The following is a 22,258-nucleotide window of genomic DNA, read 5'->3' as shown; positions in this document are numbered from 1 at the left end:
GAACATGACGTCACTCTGACGTCATTTGTGACTAACCTTTCATAAGAGCTCACAAGAAAAGTTTGGAAAAATTTGGAAAAATTTGGTCACAAGGTGAAAAAATGATACCCGAGGGGTCTTGAAAGTTTAGTGGCGACATTTGCTATACTTTAGGAGATATCGACTGAAAAGGAGAGTGGGGGCCGTTTCGCGCCCCCTCCCCCAACAGGGCTCGAGGCTTTCAGTTGCTGCTCTCACATAACTCTTGGTTATATTACAACGTAGTGGAATTCTACCAGCGCCGGACCAGAGTTGAAACATGCAGACTGAATTTTAACATTTAACTTTTAAATTTTTAAACCGTTGAGCTTTTTAGAAGTTGGATGAACTTTTCAGCTCCTTTTTTGGTCCATCACAGCGGGCTTGTATGTCATTTTTTAATCAAAAATCAAAATCGAATTAAAAACTTTTTATTGGGTGTGGTTACCTAGCCAACTTCTTAACTGAATCGTTTAGCAGCTTTTGATTGGGCACTGCCCACGTTGTCTGTCTAACTTTTCGTGTCATAGACACTGTCATGACGCAAGAAGAGGCTGCTTACATCGTTTGTCGCGGTTAGATAATACCATTCCACGTCGCAGTGGCTGCTCGATCGCACTTTCCCTGGCCCACCTCTCCCGGCCACCAGGCTAGACTTTGCCCGGCACAGCCGTCGCCTCAGTGCCGCGGGCGGTGACCCGTTCAAAGCCCAAAGGGGCTCACAATTCGTATGGTGCCGTGGCTCTCAAACCAATACAGAACAGTGAAACGCGCAGGCTCACTTTCCATATAAGGCGAACAGCTGATTATGGCGCCGGCGGGCTTCATTCATGCTAAGGCACCCAATCACGGCGCCGCATTTCAGTTAGTGATCGGGGTTACATGAGCACAGTAAATACGTATTTAGCCGCTAATTCGAATTAGGAACGCATTACCGACTCATGTAGCCACCTGCTAGTACGAATCGGCGATCCGATCCGCGGTTACATGAGCAAAGCAAATACGTATCACGATCGGATTCACCGCTAATGCGAATCAGGAGCGTACTACCGACTCATGTATCCACCTGCTAATACGAATCGACGGTCCGAACAAAATCCGCAGGGAAAGAGGCTTAGAAGCGAATAGGACCAAGATACGTATTACAGGAACTATAACTTCCCAAAAAGAAGCCTTAAAATGAAAAATACAAGGTATCTTGTCATTTGTTGCTTTTGAAATAATAATTTAAAAAATATGTCGGTATTTTGTCAAGTTTTCAAAAATAAATATAGTGAAAACCAAAAAGAAAATATCAAAGTACTTTCAGTTGAAACATTTTTCTGACAGCACTACAGACGAATCAAGAGAGGCAAGTGCTCAATGAGTCAAAGCAAGACAACTTTATCTTTAACTTTTTTTTGTTAAGTTAATTGAGAATGTTTTGAGCAGATTTAATGCAAAAAAAAAGACATAAAATATTAAGTTTTTAATTCAGTCACCTCTATTGCTAAGGAAGTGCGCCACATTTGTATGCTATTCCGTTTGTAGTGCGCATTACCTTCCGTCAGGCCGAGAGCCAAACTGGATCCGTTTGACGTCACTGATACGAATTTGCTCATGTAGTCGGTGCACTGAATGCGTTCTTGGGGAGCTGATGCGAATTAGCGTAGTGCGTATTTGGAACGGATCGCTCATGTAACAGAGGCACACGATTCGGGCCGTATTTCACAAGAACTATTCTTTGCTGACTGGAAGCGTCAAAATGCAGAATACTAAGCATTTTTTATTGGCTGCCTCGTAGAAAATAGCAAAAAAAGTTGGTATTTTGGTTTAGTCTTTGCATGTGAAATATAATGAATGAAATATTTTGATAGATAATTTTTTCTGACCACCCTGCTTTCGCTGCATGGCGAATCAGTGCCACTGACTTAAAACAAGAAAATTTTGTTTTCATTTTTTGATTTCATGTTAATCTTAAAATGTTTTTGAGCCTATCGAATGATATAAGTATTTAAAATTTAGTTCAGTCGTCCCGGTAAATGCCGCAACTGCGCCATGACTGTACGCTAATCCTATTCCGTTTGTGATGCGAATTACCGGCCGTCGAGGAGTCAGCCCGGGTGAGCCAAACAAGATCCGTTTGACGTAGATAAAACGAATTAGTCTCATGTAACCGGTGCCGTAGATACGTTTGTGGGGAGCTGATGCGCATTAGCCGCGTAGTGCGTATTTGGAACGGATCGCTCATGTAACCCCGGTAAGTGTCGGGCGCAAAAGCTACTATGCTCGGCCCCTCCATCACGTGACCCCGCCCTCACGTGGCCTCAGTCACGTGGTGTTTCCACTTCTTGGCGCATGGCGGCGCTAGTCTCGCAGGGGCGGTGGTAGCTTGCTCCCCCGCCGTCCGGGGGTGATGGGTAGCAACCAGGGCTGCGGAGTTGGAGTCGGAGTCGGAGTCGGAGTCGGTCGGAGTCGACAGTTGTGACCGGAGTCGGAGTCGAAGTCGGAGTCGATTTTAGAAACCCGAGCTGGAGTCGGAGTCGGAGTCACCGAAAATCTGTCGACTCCGCAGCCCTGCTAGGTCTGCGGAGTCGGAGTCGGGAGTTGGAGTCGGTCGGAGTCGACAATCTGCCCGGAGTCGGAGTCGGAGTCGGAGCTGGAGCTGGTTTTTGAAAGCCGGAGTCGGAGTCGGAGTCGGAGTCGCCAAAAGTCCATCGACTCCGCAGCCCTGGTAGCAACTGCTGGTGACTGTAGGGGAAGTTGGGGGAACGCCGAAGACTTTTTTTCTGACGCCCGTAGCACGCAAGGTAGACAACATGAGCTATTCTTGTTGGCGTCATTCGAGAGGCCAGTCTTTTGCCTTTCAAACATACCAGGCGCATTTGATGAATTCGCATACCGTTAAGCGCACAAACTAAAAATATCAAAGAAGTGACTTTTTCGGCGTTGCCCCGGACTGCGGGGAAAGCTGAAAATGGGAGAAATGATCTACGGGGAATGCCGACATTGATGTTTTGCCATTTTATCTCAAACTTTATCCAGAATTGATCAAAGCTGACACGCGTTTTAAGAGCTTGAGGACGCGGTGCACACTGGAAGTTATAATTGTGTGATATAATAAGAACATGCCAGGTAAATCATTCCCTATAGGTAACAGGCCGTTGTGTCGGTTGAAAGTGTAATTTGTGTGACTAAAAATACGCGTTGCTATTCTACAGCAGTTAAGTCCACGTAGCGTGCTTTCAACACGTGCGTAATCGCACCTTTTCGGCATTACCCCAGCCTGCCATACTTTCATTTGCAGGCCCATAACTTTTCAACGTGCTGTATAAATTTCAAATAGGCAGCACACTTATGCAAAGACATGCTAAAGATTACTTGACCGAATTAGCCAGACAAACGGTAGCATAATGAGTAAGAAATGCAGCTTCAAAGGCGCATGTAGTACAAGGGAAACGTACCTTGAAAACGCTCTTGGCGCCCTCACAGTCGAAGTATTCCGAATGACGACTCTGAGTCGTAACAAACATGCGATAATTGTAGTCACTTAAGCTTCAGAGCATCACTGACAGGTGGCATCCATGTCTTACGGTTTTCGAAATATCTCGAATTTCGGCTTTGCCCCAACTCCGGCATTGCCCCAACTTTCCCTACTTCCGAAGCAGCCAAGCTAGGCACACACTAATAGAACCATCGTGATCCTTTTGTCAATCCACATCGAAGCATATGTGTTGACTTCGAAAGGTCAAAATCAAAGGTTGATCTAAGGTCACGTGACCTCAAAGTCTTTATGTATATCATTCGATGCGCCTTGACGAGCTGAACACAATCATGAGACTATTCGGGCGGCTGTATCTCAATCCTGTAAGGACTTCCCTAGCGAAAAAGTCCTATAGGACTGGCGAACTGTCCTATAGGACCAATAGGATTCCTATAGGAATTTGTCCTATAGGACACTCTTCTACAGGACTCCTATAGGATTTCTATAGGATATTGTCCTATAGGACAATTTCCTGTAGGACTCAATAGGACACCTGTAGGACACTTTCCTATAGGACACTGTCCTATAAGAGTGCTATAGGAATCCTATATGGCAATTTCCTATTGGAGACTCTCCTACAGGAGTGCTGTAGGACTCTTATATGACAGTTACCTTTAGGATACTGCCCTATAGATAGGAGTGTTGAAGACTCATATATGATACTTTCCTATAAACACCCATCTGACAATGTCCCAAAGGATTCTAAAGGTAATCCTATAGGATATGCCTATTGGACACTTTCCTATAGGAGTCCTACAGGAAACTGACTATCATATATGATTCCTGTAGGACTCCTTTCGCAAGCGTAACTTGTAGCATAGGGGTGGGTCTTCGCGCCAGATATACATGTGTGTGAAGCATGGGATCTTTGGAAATACCTAAAAACGACGGATGATCACTGAAATTTTTGTTTGTGTGCGTATGTTGTAGTTTGCATGTGCGTGCCCGCTATATACACTATTCTGTATTCTGTATTTGGTACAGCCGTCAACAGAACATGACCAATTAATGACGCGGAGTCATATACGTAAATAGGTATACCATCAGGTCAACTCATGCGTACATGCTAAATGTAGATACAGCAGCTTAAAAAATTAGGAGGGTACATAGGTAGGTACCCAGGACTAGGTTTGTGCCCACTCCACGACTCCATCACTGCGTACACCAAATGCCATTTGAGTCGAGAACACCTAGATATCGCATCTCGGAGACGCGCTCTAATACTAAATGGTTGATGTAATAAGATTACATTTTCAGGCTATTGACAGGTTGGACGATTTATGTAGTCACTGTCGTTAAGAGCTATGTTATCATTCCTTTACCGTAACCTAAAGACCACTAGTCCTGGTGGCGCAGTTAATTAGGGCGTTGGTCTGCTATGCGAAGGGTCCTGGGTTCGATTCCCGTGTATAACCGGACCGCTGTTATTTACGTTTCCTATAGGATTCCTATAGGACTCCTATTTAAGATACCTATAGGACACCGAAAAATACTATAGGACAGCCACAACGTTCTATAGGATGCCTAAAGGACTATGTAAAGGTCCTATAGGATTCCTATCACAAGTCCTATCGAACAACACGTCCTATAGGAATCCTATAGGTATCCTATAGGTATCCTATAGGTATCCTATAGGTATCCTGTAGGTATCCTATAGGCATCCTATAGCGATAGGCGTTATCACAAGTGTATTCGCGGCCATTGGGGCGACGTAAGAAAAGAAGAAAACAACTGGCCCCAAGAACTTTAAATTATCAGTTAGCATGCACCTTTTCCTTGATATGTAGGGAATTTACCATTAATTGTTAGAGAAAATTGCATTTAAAATCTTCCCTTTATGCTTTTTTTCATCGTTTGCACAGTATGTTCTTTTACTAAGCTAGAAACACTAATTATAAATAGTTCCCGCATCATCAAGAACAATAGGAAAGGCTTGAAGTGAATACAATAATCTAAACGGTTTTGTAATCCATGTGAAGACACTTCTAAAATTGCCTGTAGAAATATTAAAGGCAAAAGTTCAACTTTTTCACAAGACGGATGGCTATAAACCTATTCAACGTGTGACAACTTAGCCGGTATTTCGTCGCCTACAGCCCAGCTTTTCCTAGTGACCGATAGAGGCGCTGCTATCGATGTCCGCCCGTGCCGCCTAACGGGAATCCTATAGGATTCCTATTGAGAAATCCTACACAATTTCCATAGGACTGTCCTATAGGACTCAATAGGACTTTTTGCTAGGGTTATTTGCAAAAAAAAACTTTTGGTGACTTTTGATGGCGTCATATGACCTCACAGAATACAGCTGCCCAAGAGCAAACAAGACCTCAAGGTAGTTAAGGTTGATCATATATAGTGCGCCATTACTAGGTGTTTCAGTGAAAAAATTAGGCAGCTGATTTTGTAGCAAGGTAAAGAAAGAAAAAGAAAGAGAACTGCATCTTGAGGTTCATCAATCACCGCGGTCCACTGTCATTTGGCTGTTGTAGCCGAAGAGAGAGCACTTTGCTGCTGTAATGACTCGATAGTAGAGCTGGTAGAACAGGGGAGCTTGAGCGTCTTGGAAAAGATCCCGAGAGAGATCTAGAGAGAGATCCAGATAGTGATGAGATCATGAGATAGATTTAGAAAGGGATCTTGATAGTGATGAGATCCACCTGATAGAGATGTGGGCATCCAGATATGAGATCTTGAGATGACGTCCACCTGGGAGAGATGTAGATACCGATCCACCTTGCATACAAATACATCTGATGGAAGATGCTTTTTGATTTAGAGGCTTGATGATTCTGTTCATTGCATAGACCATGATGCACGAGATGCTTCTTCACTGCTCGGATTAGGGATAGAGGGATCTGATCAGCTGGGTTTGCGGCACAGTTGGGCAGGTGAAGGACAGGGCATTCGAAGTCCCGATGACCACTGCCAAACTTATGGGTGGTAATTACATTGATTAATTGAATGTGATCATTCGTCCAGTCACCCATTCCTATATCACTGGCCTTCCCATTACGAAAATTGCCCACTTAATTCGTATTAGCGTTGCTGGATTAGTTGCCCTCGATAATCATTAGCTGGACTGCCCAACCTGAGTCCTGCTTAACTCCTATCGGCCTTATCCTAAGATTTATCCTTCATCATTCCTACGCTCATCCACACAAAGCATTTGCCCTCCATTCACTCACCCCAATCGATTTAGCAGCCCCCGAAATTCCCTCCGATAGTGTTAGGTGTCTGGCTGACGACGATCTCCCCGGCGAGATAAATGTCTCTTTCCGAAATCCATATGTATGCTCCGCTAACCGGCGACAAAGATACATACTTATCGCAGGGCCGTCCAGAATAATTGCACAAATATCCACCCTACTAATTTATGGGATTCCCACACGTCCGATAGACTCATGGTACACACATACACGATTTACATCCGACTTATCTCTCTATCCGGGAGAGATTACCTATGCCCTCTTCCGGTCCGCGTGTAACACCTCCGTTCACGACCCAGGGACCACCGTTCATATCCTGGAACTCTCCTCAGGAACTCTCCTTAAACCCTGGGATTTACTTTCAAGGCCTTACGTGTTCTGGAGTACATCGTTACCTCCCCTGAGGCTGTCCAGTACCGATTAAGGTACCCTTACAAAATAAGTATGAGGACTTATTCGGGACACTACAGCTTGCCTTATCCGCCCTTCGGGTGACTCACCCCTGACCTTCGGCTTCTTACCTTTGGCATAGCTCCAACTTACTCTCCAACTGCACTGTACCAGTCTTCCCCTTCCCCTGCCATAGAAACCTCTCACTGCCTCGTTACCCAGTATTACCTAAGCGGGAAATCTAACAGTAGCCGGATACTACTGGCGGAAAACGTGCATATGCCCTGCATACGTGACGGTGTGTCCTTCCTATCATTCCGGTCTGGACGTAAATGTATAGAAGTGCATCTGTGTCTCATACGGTCATGCTGGTAAACGTTACGCCATAGGAGACGGGCAAACAAGCCGTCTGTGCCTCACAATGCCCTGTGCCAATATTGGTGGAGTAATTATTGGCGCTAACTCGCAAGAACGCGAATAACAGAAACGCATTATTGATCCAAACCTAATCGTAATCTCAAGTCCTAATTGCTGCTGCACGCGTGAACCTAATCATCAGTTCTCGTATACAATCCTAGCAGGCCTTGAACTGCTCTTGATTTAATCAGATGATCTAGAACCAATTAGTACGTACCGATCAATCGTCTGGTTGTGATCCACCGTATCATATTAAATTACTGAATGCTCAACGGAAATGACTCCTTGAAACTCGTTCGATAGCTTCTGATGGACTACTAGTTGCCTATACAAATTATCTTCATAGAGCGCCAGAATATTGTCATAGGGGTCCCTAGCCTTTCATAGAAAATATAATTTAAATCATCCTATTAGCAGTAAACAATGCACATCAAACGAAGTGCAGTCCTAAATATCAAATAGCATGTCATATTTTAAAATTATGCATTAACTGTTTACGTTCTTTTCCCGTTGCAACTTTCCACAACTAACCATGCTCCTATACAATGACCTTCACCTACCGCACGCGCCCCAATTACGGTTAGCCCACTGCCCTACTGTGGCCGCTGCTCCACTCCCGACGCTGCTCTCATGTGCCATCTAGCGGCGCACGGTCCCGCGTCGCGAACGACGATTACCACGGCTGCCGGCCGGCGCCGCGTCGACAGTCGACAGTTGTCAAGGCCGCGCCGCGATGGGCGCGTCATCACTCGCGGTGCAGTACTGGTGTGTGCGGTCTCTTCGGGCCGGGTAGATTCAACGAATGTGTCAGTGAGTGTGAATCTGGTAAAATATCGCTGCAATATCTCCCTGTTCGACATCTCATCAGCTTCATTCCACGTAAGTTTTTTTTTAGCTCCGTATCCCCTTCGATCTTTCCCAAAAGATATGATTTTTCTAGTATTTTATTCTACAAAAGCACAACGATCGGTACCTATATTAGTCGCATATTAGTTCTAACCACAAACAATTCTACATCTACCTATTACCTACTCGACATTTCGCAACTACAATGACGCAAAGTACAAGGACCATCTCAAGTCGCAAAGTGTCAGACCGTCGACCTCAAACCACTACTCTCAACTCTGCACCTAAGTAACAGAAGAAATTCCGCCGTAAGCTCAAGCATTCGCATCTGTCGAAAATCATAACTCATAGCCATATTCATAGATCGATTGCATGAATCAGTCGCCACCTTAAAATATTTCATTCCTTTTCAAACGTATTTACCTGTTCTATAATTGACTTCGACTTCGCAATTAATTCCTACAGGAATATTACCAATGATTTCGCAATGCAACTTTTAGTGAGTACAGCATGAATCTACACCCTTAATTTCACAAACTTCCCAACCTCAAATCTTAATCGCACCTGACTACCCCGATAATAAATCAACGAACCAGCTTGGCCAAACACAAAGACATATTCATTATTCAATGCTGACATGCATCATGTCATCAATCTCAACGTTCGTGACAATGAGCTGCTTATTCAAATTTTAGCATCTCGCTCCCGGCCTAATCGTGAACTCCAACTGACAATCTATATTACTATTTGTGGTGACGTAGTTTCTGTCTATAACCGAGGTCGCGACATGGTGCTACGTAGCGCGGGTTACAGGTCACACCGTTGCACCTACCGCGCTGAAGTTTGCGCAACTCATAGAACAAGGATGGACAACGTGCCTTTGATGGGTCTCAGCTCGATCGGATCGATAGCGAGCGCGTGGCGCGTGCCCAAAAAGTGCAAATTCGCGTCATAGACTTTACATGTATTAATCGGCTGGCAAAAACGGGCGAAAACAGCCAAATTTGCCCGACACGGGTCCGGTCCCGGTGCAATATCTCGGTAACCGTGGGCCCGACCGGTACGGGGAAAACAGCATCGTGTAGAGAATCGAACGGGCTATCGAATGGTGTGCGGTCCAGGGGTTGGCACGCGCCACGTGCACCGGGGAGGACACTTTCTTTTGAAAAATGGACGTTTTGGACGGATTTTGGAATTTATATTAATTTCAGGTGATCGTCAGACGGAATGAGTTGAAACAGCGCCTATTAGCAATAAAAATGTACCGTCTCTCATGGAAAAATTGTGAAAAGCTAATTGATCAAAAACAATGTGGAAAAAATCGCTGAATTAAATGGTATTTGTCCAAAATGTGCCACTAAATAATTACACGGATTTTGCTGCTTAACTTGATACGTTTGACAATTGAAAATGCTATCATTGGAAAGAGCATTAAATTCTCTCCAAGATCCAATCATCACGTTTGCATGACAAGCAACAGTATTCTTAAAAATATAAATGTTTCAAACCTCTGCAAAACGATTTTTAGTGAAAATTATCTACGCCTTTAATTTGTCATAAAACTACGCGCCTAAATTATAAAGCACATTTGACAGATTCTGAAGTGGAAAGCATGCTTATTAGACACGGGCACCTCGATGCGGTGGATATTTTTTTCCACAAACCAAAACGTTTAGCCGTCAAAAAGCAATCGACCGAAATGGATAGATAACCCAACCGACACAAGAACAAACGAACACCCGCCGATCAAAAATATCCCTTTTCGCGTTGCGGAGCACGCGGGTCACCCTAGTAACGTATTATTGCTTCCAAATTAAGCTTGATCCTCACTTCGCTCCAGTACTGTAGTGAATACCCTACCGAAGCCCGAGTTTTACCGAGATACCCGGCTCGGCGAGCCGTGCACGGTAGGCCAGAGGTTTAACATCCGGGGCCTTGTGACATCCGGGAGTTTCAAACGCGCGGGTAGGGGTGCGGACGTGACCTGTGGTCGGTCAGCGATCGGCGATTTTGGCCTCGGGCGCCTCTGGCGTCAGAAGCATTACTCGAGGCTCGGGCGCAGCGCCCGGCGAGAGACGGGCCGCGCGGCCGCAACCGTGGTGCAGCTGGACGCGCGATCGGAACAGAATTCAGCCAGGACACGCATCGTAGGTCAAAGGTCAAGGGCACATGTGGCCGGCGGGCGAGACCAACGGTCGAAACAGAAGTCGCTGTAAGGCGAGGGAAGTGATCCGACCCCGGCCCGGGCCTGGACGGTGTCTGGTAATGTTTTTTTTTTTTTTTTTGCTCTGCTGCGGGGTGCTTTGACTGCGCTAGTTTTAATATTGCGTTTAATAATCAAAACCACAGGTTTATTTATAACAATAATGCCAATATAATCGTAACATATATTATAAATATTTATATTTACCCGCGCCAGGCAGGTGCTCGGCGCCAACCACGTCGCACCCCCCCCCCTAATTTTCTAGCCCGCAACAAGCCCAACCAGCGCTCCCCCGGTCATCGGCCTGACCACTGCACTGTGGCGCTCTCATCGTCCCTGATTGGATAGAATGGGTCAGCTATGCGTCACGCTCAAGTGCCCGCCATTATCACAGGTCACACCCGTGTCCCCGCCCCAGGCGCGGACTGACAGTCACAAGGTCGACGCACTGCTTCAGTCTGACACGCACCTCACCGGGACAGCTACCCTGACGATACGGGAGGGGCTCGGGAGGGTATTCAATGCAGTACTAGAGCCAGACGCGAATCAAGCTTAATTTGGAAGCAATAGTACCTATTTACTGGCGGCTCTGACATGACCTCACAATTCAGATCCTAATATGCAACTAGGGTGTCTGGACCAATAAGTTCAAAGTAATTTAAGTTTTCCAATTCCAATTGAGAGTGCATTGTATGGCAACCGAAAATGTTTGGCAGTCGTCACTGGCACGGCAACCGGGCAGAGGGGGGGGGGGGGGTTCAAGGATTGGGATTGAGCAGACTTTTCAACAACACTCACATTCTGGAGTTTCTCAGTGTGGTCACAAGCGTCGGCGGTTGTCCTCCGGCTCTGATCACTCGAACTGAAGAGGCTTCTCGCGGGTGACCCCGGACTGACGGTGGCTCCCAGATGGCGTCTCCGGCTCCAGCTGTGGACTGTGACTCTCGGCTGCTCGACTCTGACTCCTTTTCTGGTTGGGTGGTGCACCCTTTTATAGCTTGGGGGGAGGGGGTGACTGCAGGGCCTCGGCTAACATGTTAACTGGTGGGCCAAATGGCCCACCAGTGACCCGAAATGGCCCACCAGCCTCAAAGATTTGGCCCACCAGTAATTTTCCGAAAAAATCTAAGTTTTCACATTTTTCACATTTCAAATTGAATTAGCAGATCTTATCATACATTTTCAGGCTGTAAAGTACACAACGGTGAAACATATTCTTGTGAAAAACTTCAACCTATTGTTTGCAATATCCTCTTGGGGTAAAAAGTGGACTATAGTACCCGCAACTTAAAAAAAAAAATTATCGTCCTTGCCCGCCTAATACCATCACCATTCCCGGTTTCTTGAGACAGCCGTAGGTTAAGCCTCGGTCACACTTCACCGGATTGGACCAATGGACGAGAAACGGACGGCGTCCGGTGATGTCCGGGGGATGTCCGTTCGTTTCCGTTGGACGTCCGTTTCTCATCCGTTAATATCCGTTCCATGTCCGGTTGTGTCCGGTGTGCTCAACCGGACACCACCGGACATGGAACGGATATACCTAAACGGATGACAAACGGACGTCCAACGGAAACAAACGAACATCACCGGACGCTGACAGTTCTCGTCCGTTTCTCGTCCTTTGGTCCAATCCGGTGAAGTGTGACCGAGGCTTTAAATTTTATGCAATAATCGTGAAAGACATCTGCCTCTGTCAATTACAGATAGTGTCGGCGGCTTCCAGCCGATCGAGGTCTGCGAGAGTTCTTGCAAGCTTTCCGATCGATCGAGTGGTTGCAGTCACATAAGCATCTGCCGCAGACGAGTCGGTTACAAGAAAAACTGCGAATAAAGAACAGACCAGTTCAGACGGTCGGGGATAAGCCTGCGAGCGATCTCAGACGGCTCGCCGATAGACACGATACAAGCTAGTCAAACTAGACTATGTAGAGGTAGTGTCGGCGACTTCCAGCCGATTGAAATCTGCAAGCTATATTATGCGTCTTCACGACCGGTATGATGCTTGCAGTCACACATCTGACCAGTCGGACGAATTTCGAACCGTTCACAGTCAGCGTTCTAAAAATCTCTCATTTGAGCTGAAGATGACACTCAAGAATAAGAATGGATAATTTTCCACTCTCACATTTTGGGTGGCTAGAATTTTCCACTCAGACACCCAAGAGAAATCTGAACTTTGGGACACTGTTCACCAGATGTGTACATAACTTTTTTAAAGAAAATATTAGGTTTGCGCAGTGCGCTTGGGCTTTTGAGTCAATTCTTTTCCATGCGACACCAATAGGCTTAATGATCATTTTCAGAGATGTTGGGGTTGCTGTTACAACCCCCTTTTGGGGTTCCTGCTACAACCCACTTTATATATAAAGTTGCACTCGTGCTGTTCACAATTCCTCCCGATCCACCCGACAACGTCCGATCCCGTCCGACCGACTCTCCGACTCTCCGACTAGTCGGCGAGCGATCCACTCAGGGCTCGCTGATTTTTAATCCGACCGGCCGTAAGTAATCGTCCAAAGTTTTATAATCTGCGTCAATATTTTGTGCATACTTGTACGATTTTATGTGCACCGCCGGAGTATCACCACTGAGAGGGTTGTGCGTGCGTCCCTACTCTCACCTCTCTGAAGAGTCGGGGGGGGGGGGGAGGGGGGAGCCCCGTTTTTTTACATTTTTTAATGCCATCCTGACGTTTTTTTTTTTGCAGAATAAAGTGGCCGATATCTGGCGAGAACTCGAAAATTGGGGGGGGGGGGCGGGCTATGGCTACGAAGGTTAGTCCATGTCGCTGCCCAAGTGGCCCACCAGTCAAAATTCCTTAGCCGAGGCCCTGGGTGACTGCCACGCCCTTGCGCCGTCATCTTCCTCTGCCTTCCTTTTGTGGGTGGGCCCGTAAGATGGCGCCCTCTCTCCTGTTTAGTCACCTTGCTCCTCTGTGTCTGCAATTTTTGGCCGTCGAATCGTCTTCGTGTTGAGTGCTTTATCATCTTAGTAGTCGCTGGCATAAACCAATCCCCGAAAGGTTGGTGATTTTTGAGTTTTAATTTTGATTCTTCAGTTTCATTTTATTCAAACTTTTGTTTCCTTCCGTTTCGTCTGCCGGCAACGCCCCTTGTGACGTCACTCTTGCTCCGCCCACTGACGTCATCTTGGTTTGGAGGGTCTGTAGAACAGCGCCTTCTGTCCGCGGTGGGGACGTCCTGAGCTACGTTTGTTTCGGACAACAGCGCTTTCTGTCCGCAGTGGAGACGTCCTGAACTAACGTCTGTTTCGGAGGCTGTTTGCTAAGTTTAGCAGATTCCGTTGCAGTGAGACGCACTGTTGTGCTACCATGGCTACGTGAGACCCAATGTGCTACGTGCCTTAAGCCTGCGCGTGGTCTCACAGTGTGCCGACGTTTGCTTGTAGCTTCAGCTGCTTTGTAATGACTACCAATGACTCATCCTGATGTGACTGTCTTCAGAGGTGCTTGTCTTAATTGGAGTTTAATGGCGGCCTATTCTGTGCGGACAGTGAGAAATGATTGGGGAGGGTGGACCTGGGGACTGGTGAAAGGAGGGAGGGAATAATGACAAGGGAGGGAAGCGTGCGGCAGCGCTCTGCTCAGCTGCGCGTCACCGGGCCGGCCGTGCCGAAAAGATACTACGTTAGATGGTCAAGATGTAGCGTGCTACAATTTTCCCCCTTTCACTTGTAACGGTAGGCCAAGAAATTGGCCTGTTCATAGGTCTTCGATATCAAATTCACAATATACCTACACATTGTAACTACTAAAGACCTCATTACATCCTGCAACTTTCAAAGGAATCTGTAGTCGACTGTAGCTCTGACACGGTTGCAAAGTTGCAAAAAAGTGATTGGAGGTCGGGTCATTCCAAGTGACCACTGTGACCTGGTGACCTGACTGAAAAGGTAGGAGGCTCAAACTTGCACATCGTGTGTAAAATTGAAGTGGAAATAATCATGCCGAATTTCGTATTTCGTAGCGCTGCGGTTTTCCGCTATTTACGTAAGCCCTCGGGGGGTGTGCGGGTGCGCGGTGCGTCGGTGCGCAGGTTAACCCGCGCCCCGTAGGGCTATCGGCGGACCCTACCACCCGTAGTGGGGGGGGGGGGGTTTCGGCCCCCCTAAGATCTCGGAAATTTACCGGCCGATTTTCAAAATTCAAACGGCGTTCGATAGCCCCACCCGGGAACTACCTTGTGACCAAATTTCATTGACCTAGGTCAAACCGATGACGTCACAGGTCAGGTCAAAGGTGGGATTTTCATCGTTCACAGGCATTTCAAGAAATGTGTTGTGAAATCGAGACTCGAGTAAATTGGTACTTTATTGAAAACCATCGATGGTACATTGTTCGTCAAACACATACTTTGCTATCTGAGGTCACTGATACCAGGTCAGGTCACAGAGGTCAGGTCACTGGGGGTCACAATATGAAAGTGTCGTGTGATACATGTTTTATGGTCCATTTTACATGACAAATGCGATTATGTGGGTTAGGCAGCCTTTGGGGCCAGCTTTGGTCACGTTTGGTGAAGGTCAGGTCAAGGTCAGGTCAAATTAGGTCAAATTTCAAAGTTGATATTTTTGCATAAAATGGGTATCGATTCGATGCAGCTCGTCACGGGCAGTCTAATGGTGGACTTTGTTTTGCTCTACGAGGTCTAGAATTGCCAAGAATTGAGTTTAAAAATTTGAGGTCATCATTTTTGAAGTTTTTTTTTGCTATAACTTGGCCAAAAAACGAGGTATTGATCTGAAATTCAGTATGTAGATAGAAGACGGTAGGTACTATCACATGTATTCCGGTTTTTCGAAACTCAAAAACTTTTTTGATTTTTTGGCTAATATAGCCAAAAAATGCTTTTTTGAATTTTGGGCGTCAAAACTCAACAATTTCAAAAAACCGAGATAGTAGTTTTGTAGACCTGTCAATTCTACACCGTTTATGTCTGATAATTTTTTCTGTATCTTCAAAGCTGTAGGCCTGACAGGTCTTCTCGCGAAGGTCTTTTTTCGGTCGAAAATGACAGAACATGACGTCATTCTGACGTCATTTGTGGCCAACCTATCAAAGCCTCTGGAAAATTTTGTGTCACAATGTGTAAAATTGATGCCCAGAGGGGTCCTGAAAGTTTGGTGGCGATATCTCCAGCCGTTTAGGAGATATCGACGGAAAAGGACAGGGGGGCCGTTTCGGCCCCCCTACCGGGCGCGGGTTAATTAAGCTGACCCCACCATGTTTTAGAGTCGACTGACCCCTTCCACGTATTAGATTCGATTGAGCCCTTGATGATTTAGATTCGACTGACCCCACTACTACCACCATGTGTTAGATTCGATTGACTCCCTAGATTTTTCAGATTCGACTGACCCCCCCCCCCCCCGGCGCTGCAGTGCATTTCGACTGGCCCAGGCCTTCCCTTTCGATGTTATATTGATTCCATTGACCACTCTCCCTAGATGCGGTACTGATTCGACTGGCCGTCCTCGATCTGCTGCCGATTCCTGTCAGCGCGATGGGCAGCGGCGCGGGCTCAGTCGGATGCGTCTTCTGGGGTCTGATCTGGCTGGCGATTCTGGTGTTTATCAGTTTTGTTCTGGCCGGCTTCTGCGCCGGCTGGTACATTATCCTGCTGCCTCTGACCGTCTGCATCGGCGGCCTGTCGGTGAGTGGTCCGTACATTATCCTACTGTTTCTCACCGCCTGCATCCGGCGAGTCGTCCGTACATTATCCTACTGCTTCTGACCGCCTGCATCCGGCGAGTCGTCCGTACATTATCCTACTGCCTCTGAACGTCTGCATCCGGCGAGTCGTCCGTATGCATCCGGCGAGTCGTCCGTACATTATCCTGCTGCTTCTGACCGTCTGCATCCGGCGAGTCGTCCGTACATTATCCTGCTGCTTCTGACCGTCTGCATCCGGTGAGTCGTCCGTACATTATCCTACTGCCTCTGACCGTCTGCATCCGGCGAGTCGTCCGTACATTATCCTACTGCCTCTGACCGTCTGCATCCGGTGAGTCGTCCGTACATTATCCTACTGCCTCTGACGGTCTGCATCCGGTGAGTCGTCCGTACATTATCCTACTGCCTCTGACCGTCTGCATCCGGTGAGTCGTCCGTACATTATCCTACTGCCTCTGACCGTCTGCATCCGGCGAGTCGTCCGTACATTATCCTGCTGCTTCTGACCGTCTGCATCCGGTGAGTCGTCCGTACATTATCCTACTGCCTATGACCGTCTGCATCCGGCGAGTCGTCCGTACATTATCCTACTGCCTCTGACCGCCTGCATCCGACGAGTCGTCCGTACATTATCCTACTGCCTCTGACCGTCTGCATCCGATGAGTCGTCCGTACATTATCCTACTGCCTCTGACCGCCTGCATCGGCGGCCTGCGGGCGAGTCGTCGGCACGGCCGCTGGGTGGCCGGCCAGTCGGTGAACGGTTCTGTCCATATGGCGACACTGTTCTGTCTGTCAGCGGGAAGTTCAAATGGCTACGGATTTGAGGATATACTCAATATGCATCACTTCAACCCTCGCCCGTATTGGTGTTTTGCCAGCCGCGATCGTAAAGGGGGGGGGGGGGTCCGCTGCCCTCCTTGCCATTCGGTCCCTGATCGACGTAGAGATTTGCAGAAAAACGAGCGTGTTACCCGTGAGGAGAGGCAGCCGATGATACGCAATTTTTAAGTCCTAGGTCATCGGTTGACCTTCCAGGTCAGGTCAATGACCCAAATGTTTGGAAAATCGGACCTGTTAGAACGTCGTAAATTGTGGCTGCCAAGGGGTTTTCCGGGGCGCTGATCACGAATATCTTGCTAATATTGACAACAGTTTATGTCTCTATGCACTTAGGGCAGGTCGGGTCAGGTCAGGTCCGTTCAACCAGCAGGGGTCCTGCCGGGTTTCGTAGTACGTGTCAACCGCCCTGAAAGATTCGTTATACCCGGGCAGCGCTTGTCGAACAGCACTGCGGATCCGAAGGTTGGGACTTTAATTGTGAAAAACCGCCCGCCCGCCGCCAAACGCAAAACCGCAAAACGCACGCCCAAAACGCAAACGCAAACTTCGCAAAAAAACAATGGCCCGCCCGCCAAAAACCGCAGAAAAAACGCAAAAAAACGCCGCAAAAAACGCCCGTCCGCCGCAAAACGCAAACACCGCCTCCGCAAAAAACGCATCGCCCGCCGCCAACCGCGCAACGCCGCAAAAAAAACGGACGCCCGCCGCAAACCGCAAATCCGCAAATAAAGGCCGGCCGCCGGCAACCGCAAAACGCCGCAAAAAACGGCCGCCCACCGCAAACCGCAAAACGCCGCAAAAAACGGCCGCCCGCCGCAAACCGCCGCAAAAAAAACGGCCGCCCGCCGCAAACCGCAAAACGCCGCAAAAAACGGCCGCCCGCCGCAAACCGCCGCAAAAAAAACGGCCGCCCGCCGCAAACCGCAAAACGCCGCAAAAAAAACGGCCGCCCACCGCAAACCGCCGCTAAAACGGCCGCCCGCCGCCAAACGCAAACGCCGCAAAAACACCCGCATCGCCCTCCCGCCCGCCGCCAAACACAAAAACCGCAAAAAACGCAAACACCACCGCAAAAAAACGCCCGCAACGCACGCACGCCCGCCGCCAACCGCAAAACGCCGCAAAAAACGGCCGCCCGCCGCCAAACGCAAACACCGCCAAAAACGCTAAAACGGCCGCCCGCCGTCAAACGCAAACCCCGAAAAAACGCAAACGCTGCCGCAAAAAAACGCCCGCCGTAGGCAAAACGCAAACACTGACGCATTAAGACAAATATGGCGCCCTGCGGCAAATGTAGTGCATTCATATCTGCCGTTTAAGCAGCCATCCCTCAATCAAAGCGCACCCTAATCGTCCCATGTTCGACAAAGTTACGCACATTCTGCGATTTGCGGCAAAAATGGCGCTTTGAGACAAACGTGGCGCACTGCAACAAACATGGCGCATTCGTTCATGTCGGTTAACAATTCATCCACTCACCAAATTCTAGCCCAATCGGACTTAAACTTACAAAGTTATGTACATTTGAATATTTCACTATAAAATATCTCCGCAGCGGAGGTGCCCAGATTTGCACGTGTGCCACGTGACCACCGGTCGTGCAAGCAGGGCTTGTCCCCTCACCGATTGTTCCATTTCAGGCTTCCTGACTGCTGCTGTTTTCGTGCTATAAGGCCACAAGTTGGCTTATACACGATAATCTGGGAGGTACTCCACTCAAACACGTGGCCACGTGGCACGTGCCGGACCTGTGACAGCTTCACCGTTCACGCCACGTAATGACCCATCGACGTAGCCATCAGCATGTAAAAGATGATCCCGGCCGGTGTCACCGTTGATGAACAGTGGACGGCTAAACTCGAAAAACGAGAAAATTTAGGGAAATTTCACCTTTCTAATATATAATTTCCCTAGAATTCTTAATTTTTCATTTTACAAAAAATCCGAGATAGCAGTTTTCTAGCACCGTTCATTTTGTGTCTATACCCGTATTCAGATCGACTCTATCATAAAAACTGACGGCCTGAAGGCTATTTCCCCCATTCCTTGCATTTCACAATGCTAGTATATTTAAGCACCAAAATTGACCACGTGCCACGGCACGTGCAATTGCACGTGCGCCACGTGACCACTAGTGCGACAAGCTGGAGTCATCTGCTCACCGGCTGCGTTGATTTGGTGTCGCTAGATGAAGTCGTTTCCATGCCATAGGACCCCCAGTTGGCCAATGTCGGATTTTCCCGGAGGTTACCCCATCAAACACGTTTGCACGTGGCACGTGCTTTTCAATCGCCCCATATCTGACCCATACCATGTGGTAGCCGACACCCCGGTGCACAACATATTGGAACTTTTTCAAAATCTAACGTGGAAATTTCTGGCAAAATTGATTTGAAAATAATTTTTCGAAATCGCCATAGGCTCAGCATGGGGTAACTGTCCGTCAAGATTACCCGAAACTGTACCCTATGATTTTTAAATAATTACCCCCAGAAGGTGAGGTGCCAGCCCTAGATCCGATCCTAAAAATATTAGCAAATATAATTGACGAAATTTTTCGCAAATCAAATTTCCAATTTTCCCCCATGTTAACCCTATGGGAAAATGCACGTGCCGATTACCCCAAAACGTGTCAATTATATTTTTTGTAACTTTGCCACAAGGTAGCTCCCCCACACGGGACCAAACGCTGAAAATGGCAAGAAAATCTAACTAGCCGTTTTTGCCCCAATCAAAATGTCCAAAATCGCGGCCGAAACGCTAAACACCCCCCTAGAGAGGTAGCTCAGGTTGGGATTTTCAATAGAAAATCACAATTCTAAAGAATAGTGATTGTCTCATTGAAAAGTCCCAACCTTCGGATAGGCCCGGGCAGCGCTTGTCGAACAGCACTGCGGATCCGAAGGTTGGGACTTTAAGGCCCGGGCAGCGCTTGTCGAACAGCTCTGCGGATCCGAAGGTTGGGACTTTAATTGTGAAAAACCGGCCGGCCGCCGCCAAACGCAATCACCGCCAAACGCACGCCCAAAACGCAAACGCAAACTTCGCAAAAAAACAATCGCCCGCCCGCCGAAAACCGCAGAAAAAAACGCAAAAAAAACGCCGCAAAAAACGCCCGCCCGCCGCAAACCGCAACAACGCAAATAACGCCCGGCCGCCGTCAACCGCAAACGCCGCAAAAAAAACGGCCGCCCGCCGCAAACCACAAAAAACGCCGCAAAAAAACGGCCGCCCGCTGCAAACCGCCGCTAAAACGGCCGCCCGCCGCAAACCGCTAAACGCCGCAAAAAAACGACCGCCCGCCGCTAACCGCAAATAACGGCCGGCCGCCGGCAACCGCAAAACGCCGTAAAAAACGGCCGCCCGCCGCAAACCACAAAACGCCGCAAAAAACGGCCGCCCGCCGCAAACCGCAAAACGCCGCAAAAACGGCCGCCCGCCGCAAACCGCCGCTAAAACGGCCGCCCGCCGCCAAACGCAAACAGCAAAAACACCCGCATCGCCCGCCCGCCCGCCGCCAAACACAAAAACCGCAAAAAACGCAAACACCGCCGCAAAAAAAAACACCCGCAACGCACGCACGCCCGCCGCCAACCGCAAAACGCCGCAAAAAACAGCCGCCCGCCGCCAAACGCAAACACCGCCAAAAACGCATAAACGGCCGCCCGCCGTCAAACGCAAACCCCGAAAAAAAAACGCAAACACCGCCGCAAAAAACGCCCGCCGTAAGAAAAACGCTAACACTGACGCATTAAGACAAATATGGCGCCCTGCGGCAAGTGTGGTGCAATCATATCTGCCGTTTAAGCAGCCATCCCTTAATTACAGCGCATCCTAATCGTCCAATGTTCGACAAAGTTACGCACGTTCTGCGCTTTGCGGCAAAAATGGCGCTTTGAGACAAACGTGGCGCACTGCAACAAACATGGCGCATTCGTTCATGTCGCTTAACAATTCATCCACCCACCAAATTCTAGCCCAATCGGACTTAAACTGAAAAAGTTATGTAGGTACATTTGAATATTTCACTATAAAATATCTCCGCAACGGAGGTGCCCAGATTTGCACGTGTGCCACGTGACCACCGGTGGTGCAAGCAGGACTTGTCCCCTCACTGATTGCACCATTTCAGTGTTCCTGGCTTGTGCTGTTTTGGTGCTATAAGGCCCAGGGGCGGATCCAGCATTTTGCCAAGGGAGGGGCTATTCCGAATCGGGGGCCCCCCATCGATGGGGGCCCTACCTACCCCCAAAAGTTTAAGCCTGGATTTCGTCCACTTTATTTTTGGGGGCCCCCTATCATGCTTTTTTTGCAAAAAAAAAGAAAATGAGAAAGTCGCCCGGGGGGGGGGGCGCTATAGTCCCTATCGCCCCCCTGGATCCGCCCCTGCTAGGAGGCCTTGTATGTGAACTAGGAAGCCCTCTGTGATAGCTAGGAGGCCCTCTGTGCAGATGCGAGCGCAGGCCCTCAGTACAGACTTGGAGACCCTTTGTGTGGATGCGAGTGGAGGCCCTCTGTGGAGATTAAGAGGTCCTGTGTTGGCGAAGAGGATATCTGTGCAGGCTTGGAGTCCCTCTGTGCAGGATAGGAGACCTTCTGTGTGAGTTAGGAGGCCCTCTGTGTTGGCTAGGAGGCCCTTTGTTCGGATGCGAGTGGAGGCCTCTGTGTAGGCTAAGAGATTTTGTGTTTGTTAGGACATCTGTGCAGGCTTGGAGGCCCTCTGTGCAGGTTAGGAGGCCCTGTAAAAGTGGTCATCTCTGTGAGTATAAGACGATAGGCGTTATCACAAGTGTATTCGCGGCCATTGGGGCGACGTAAGAAAAGAAGAAAACAACTGGCCCCAAGAACTTTAAATTATCATTTAGCATGCACCTGTTCCTTGATATGTAGAGAATTTACCATTAATTGTTAGAGAAAATTGCAATTCATGCTTTTTTCATCGTTTGCACAGTATGTTCTTTTACTAAGCTAGAAACACTAATTAGAAATAGTTCCCGCATCATCAAGAACAATAGGGAAGGCTTGAAGTGAATACAATAATCTAAACGGTTTTGTAATCCATGTGAGGACACTTCTGAAATTGCCTGTAGAAATATTTAAGGCAAAAGTTCAACCTT

The 22,258-nt window shown here is 48.1% G+C and overlaps 1 protein-coding gene across 1 annotated transcript in view; it reads left to right on the top strand.

The window, feature by feature from the left end:
• Positions 1–22,258, top strand: part of LOC122394464 — a 100,449-nt gene that overhangs the window by 52,920 nt on the left and 25,271 nt on the right. The window contains exon 2 of the mRNA XM_043391352.1: positions 16,073–16,278. Within this exon, the coding sequence (XP_043247287.1) occupies positions 16,073–16,278 (206 nt within the window). The remainder of the gene's footprint in view (positions 1–16,072; positions 16,279–22,258) is intronic.

The sequence above is a fragment of the Amphibalanus amphitrite genome, unplaced genomic scaffold (assembly GCF_019059575.1).
Source record: "Amphibalanus amphitrite isolate SeventyFive unplaced genomic scaffold, NRLGWU_Aamphi_draft 000593F_arrow, whole genome shotgun sequence".
NCBI classification, from domain to species: domain Eukaryota; kingdom Metazoa; phylum Arthropoda; class Thecostraca; order Balanomorpha; family Balanidae; genus Amphibalanus; species Amphibalanus amphitrite.
This window is presented reverse-complemented; position numbering and strand designations above follow the sequence as displayed.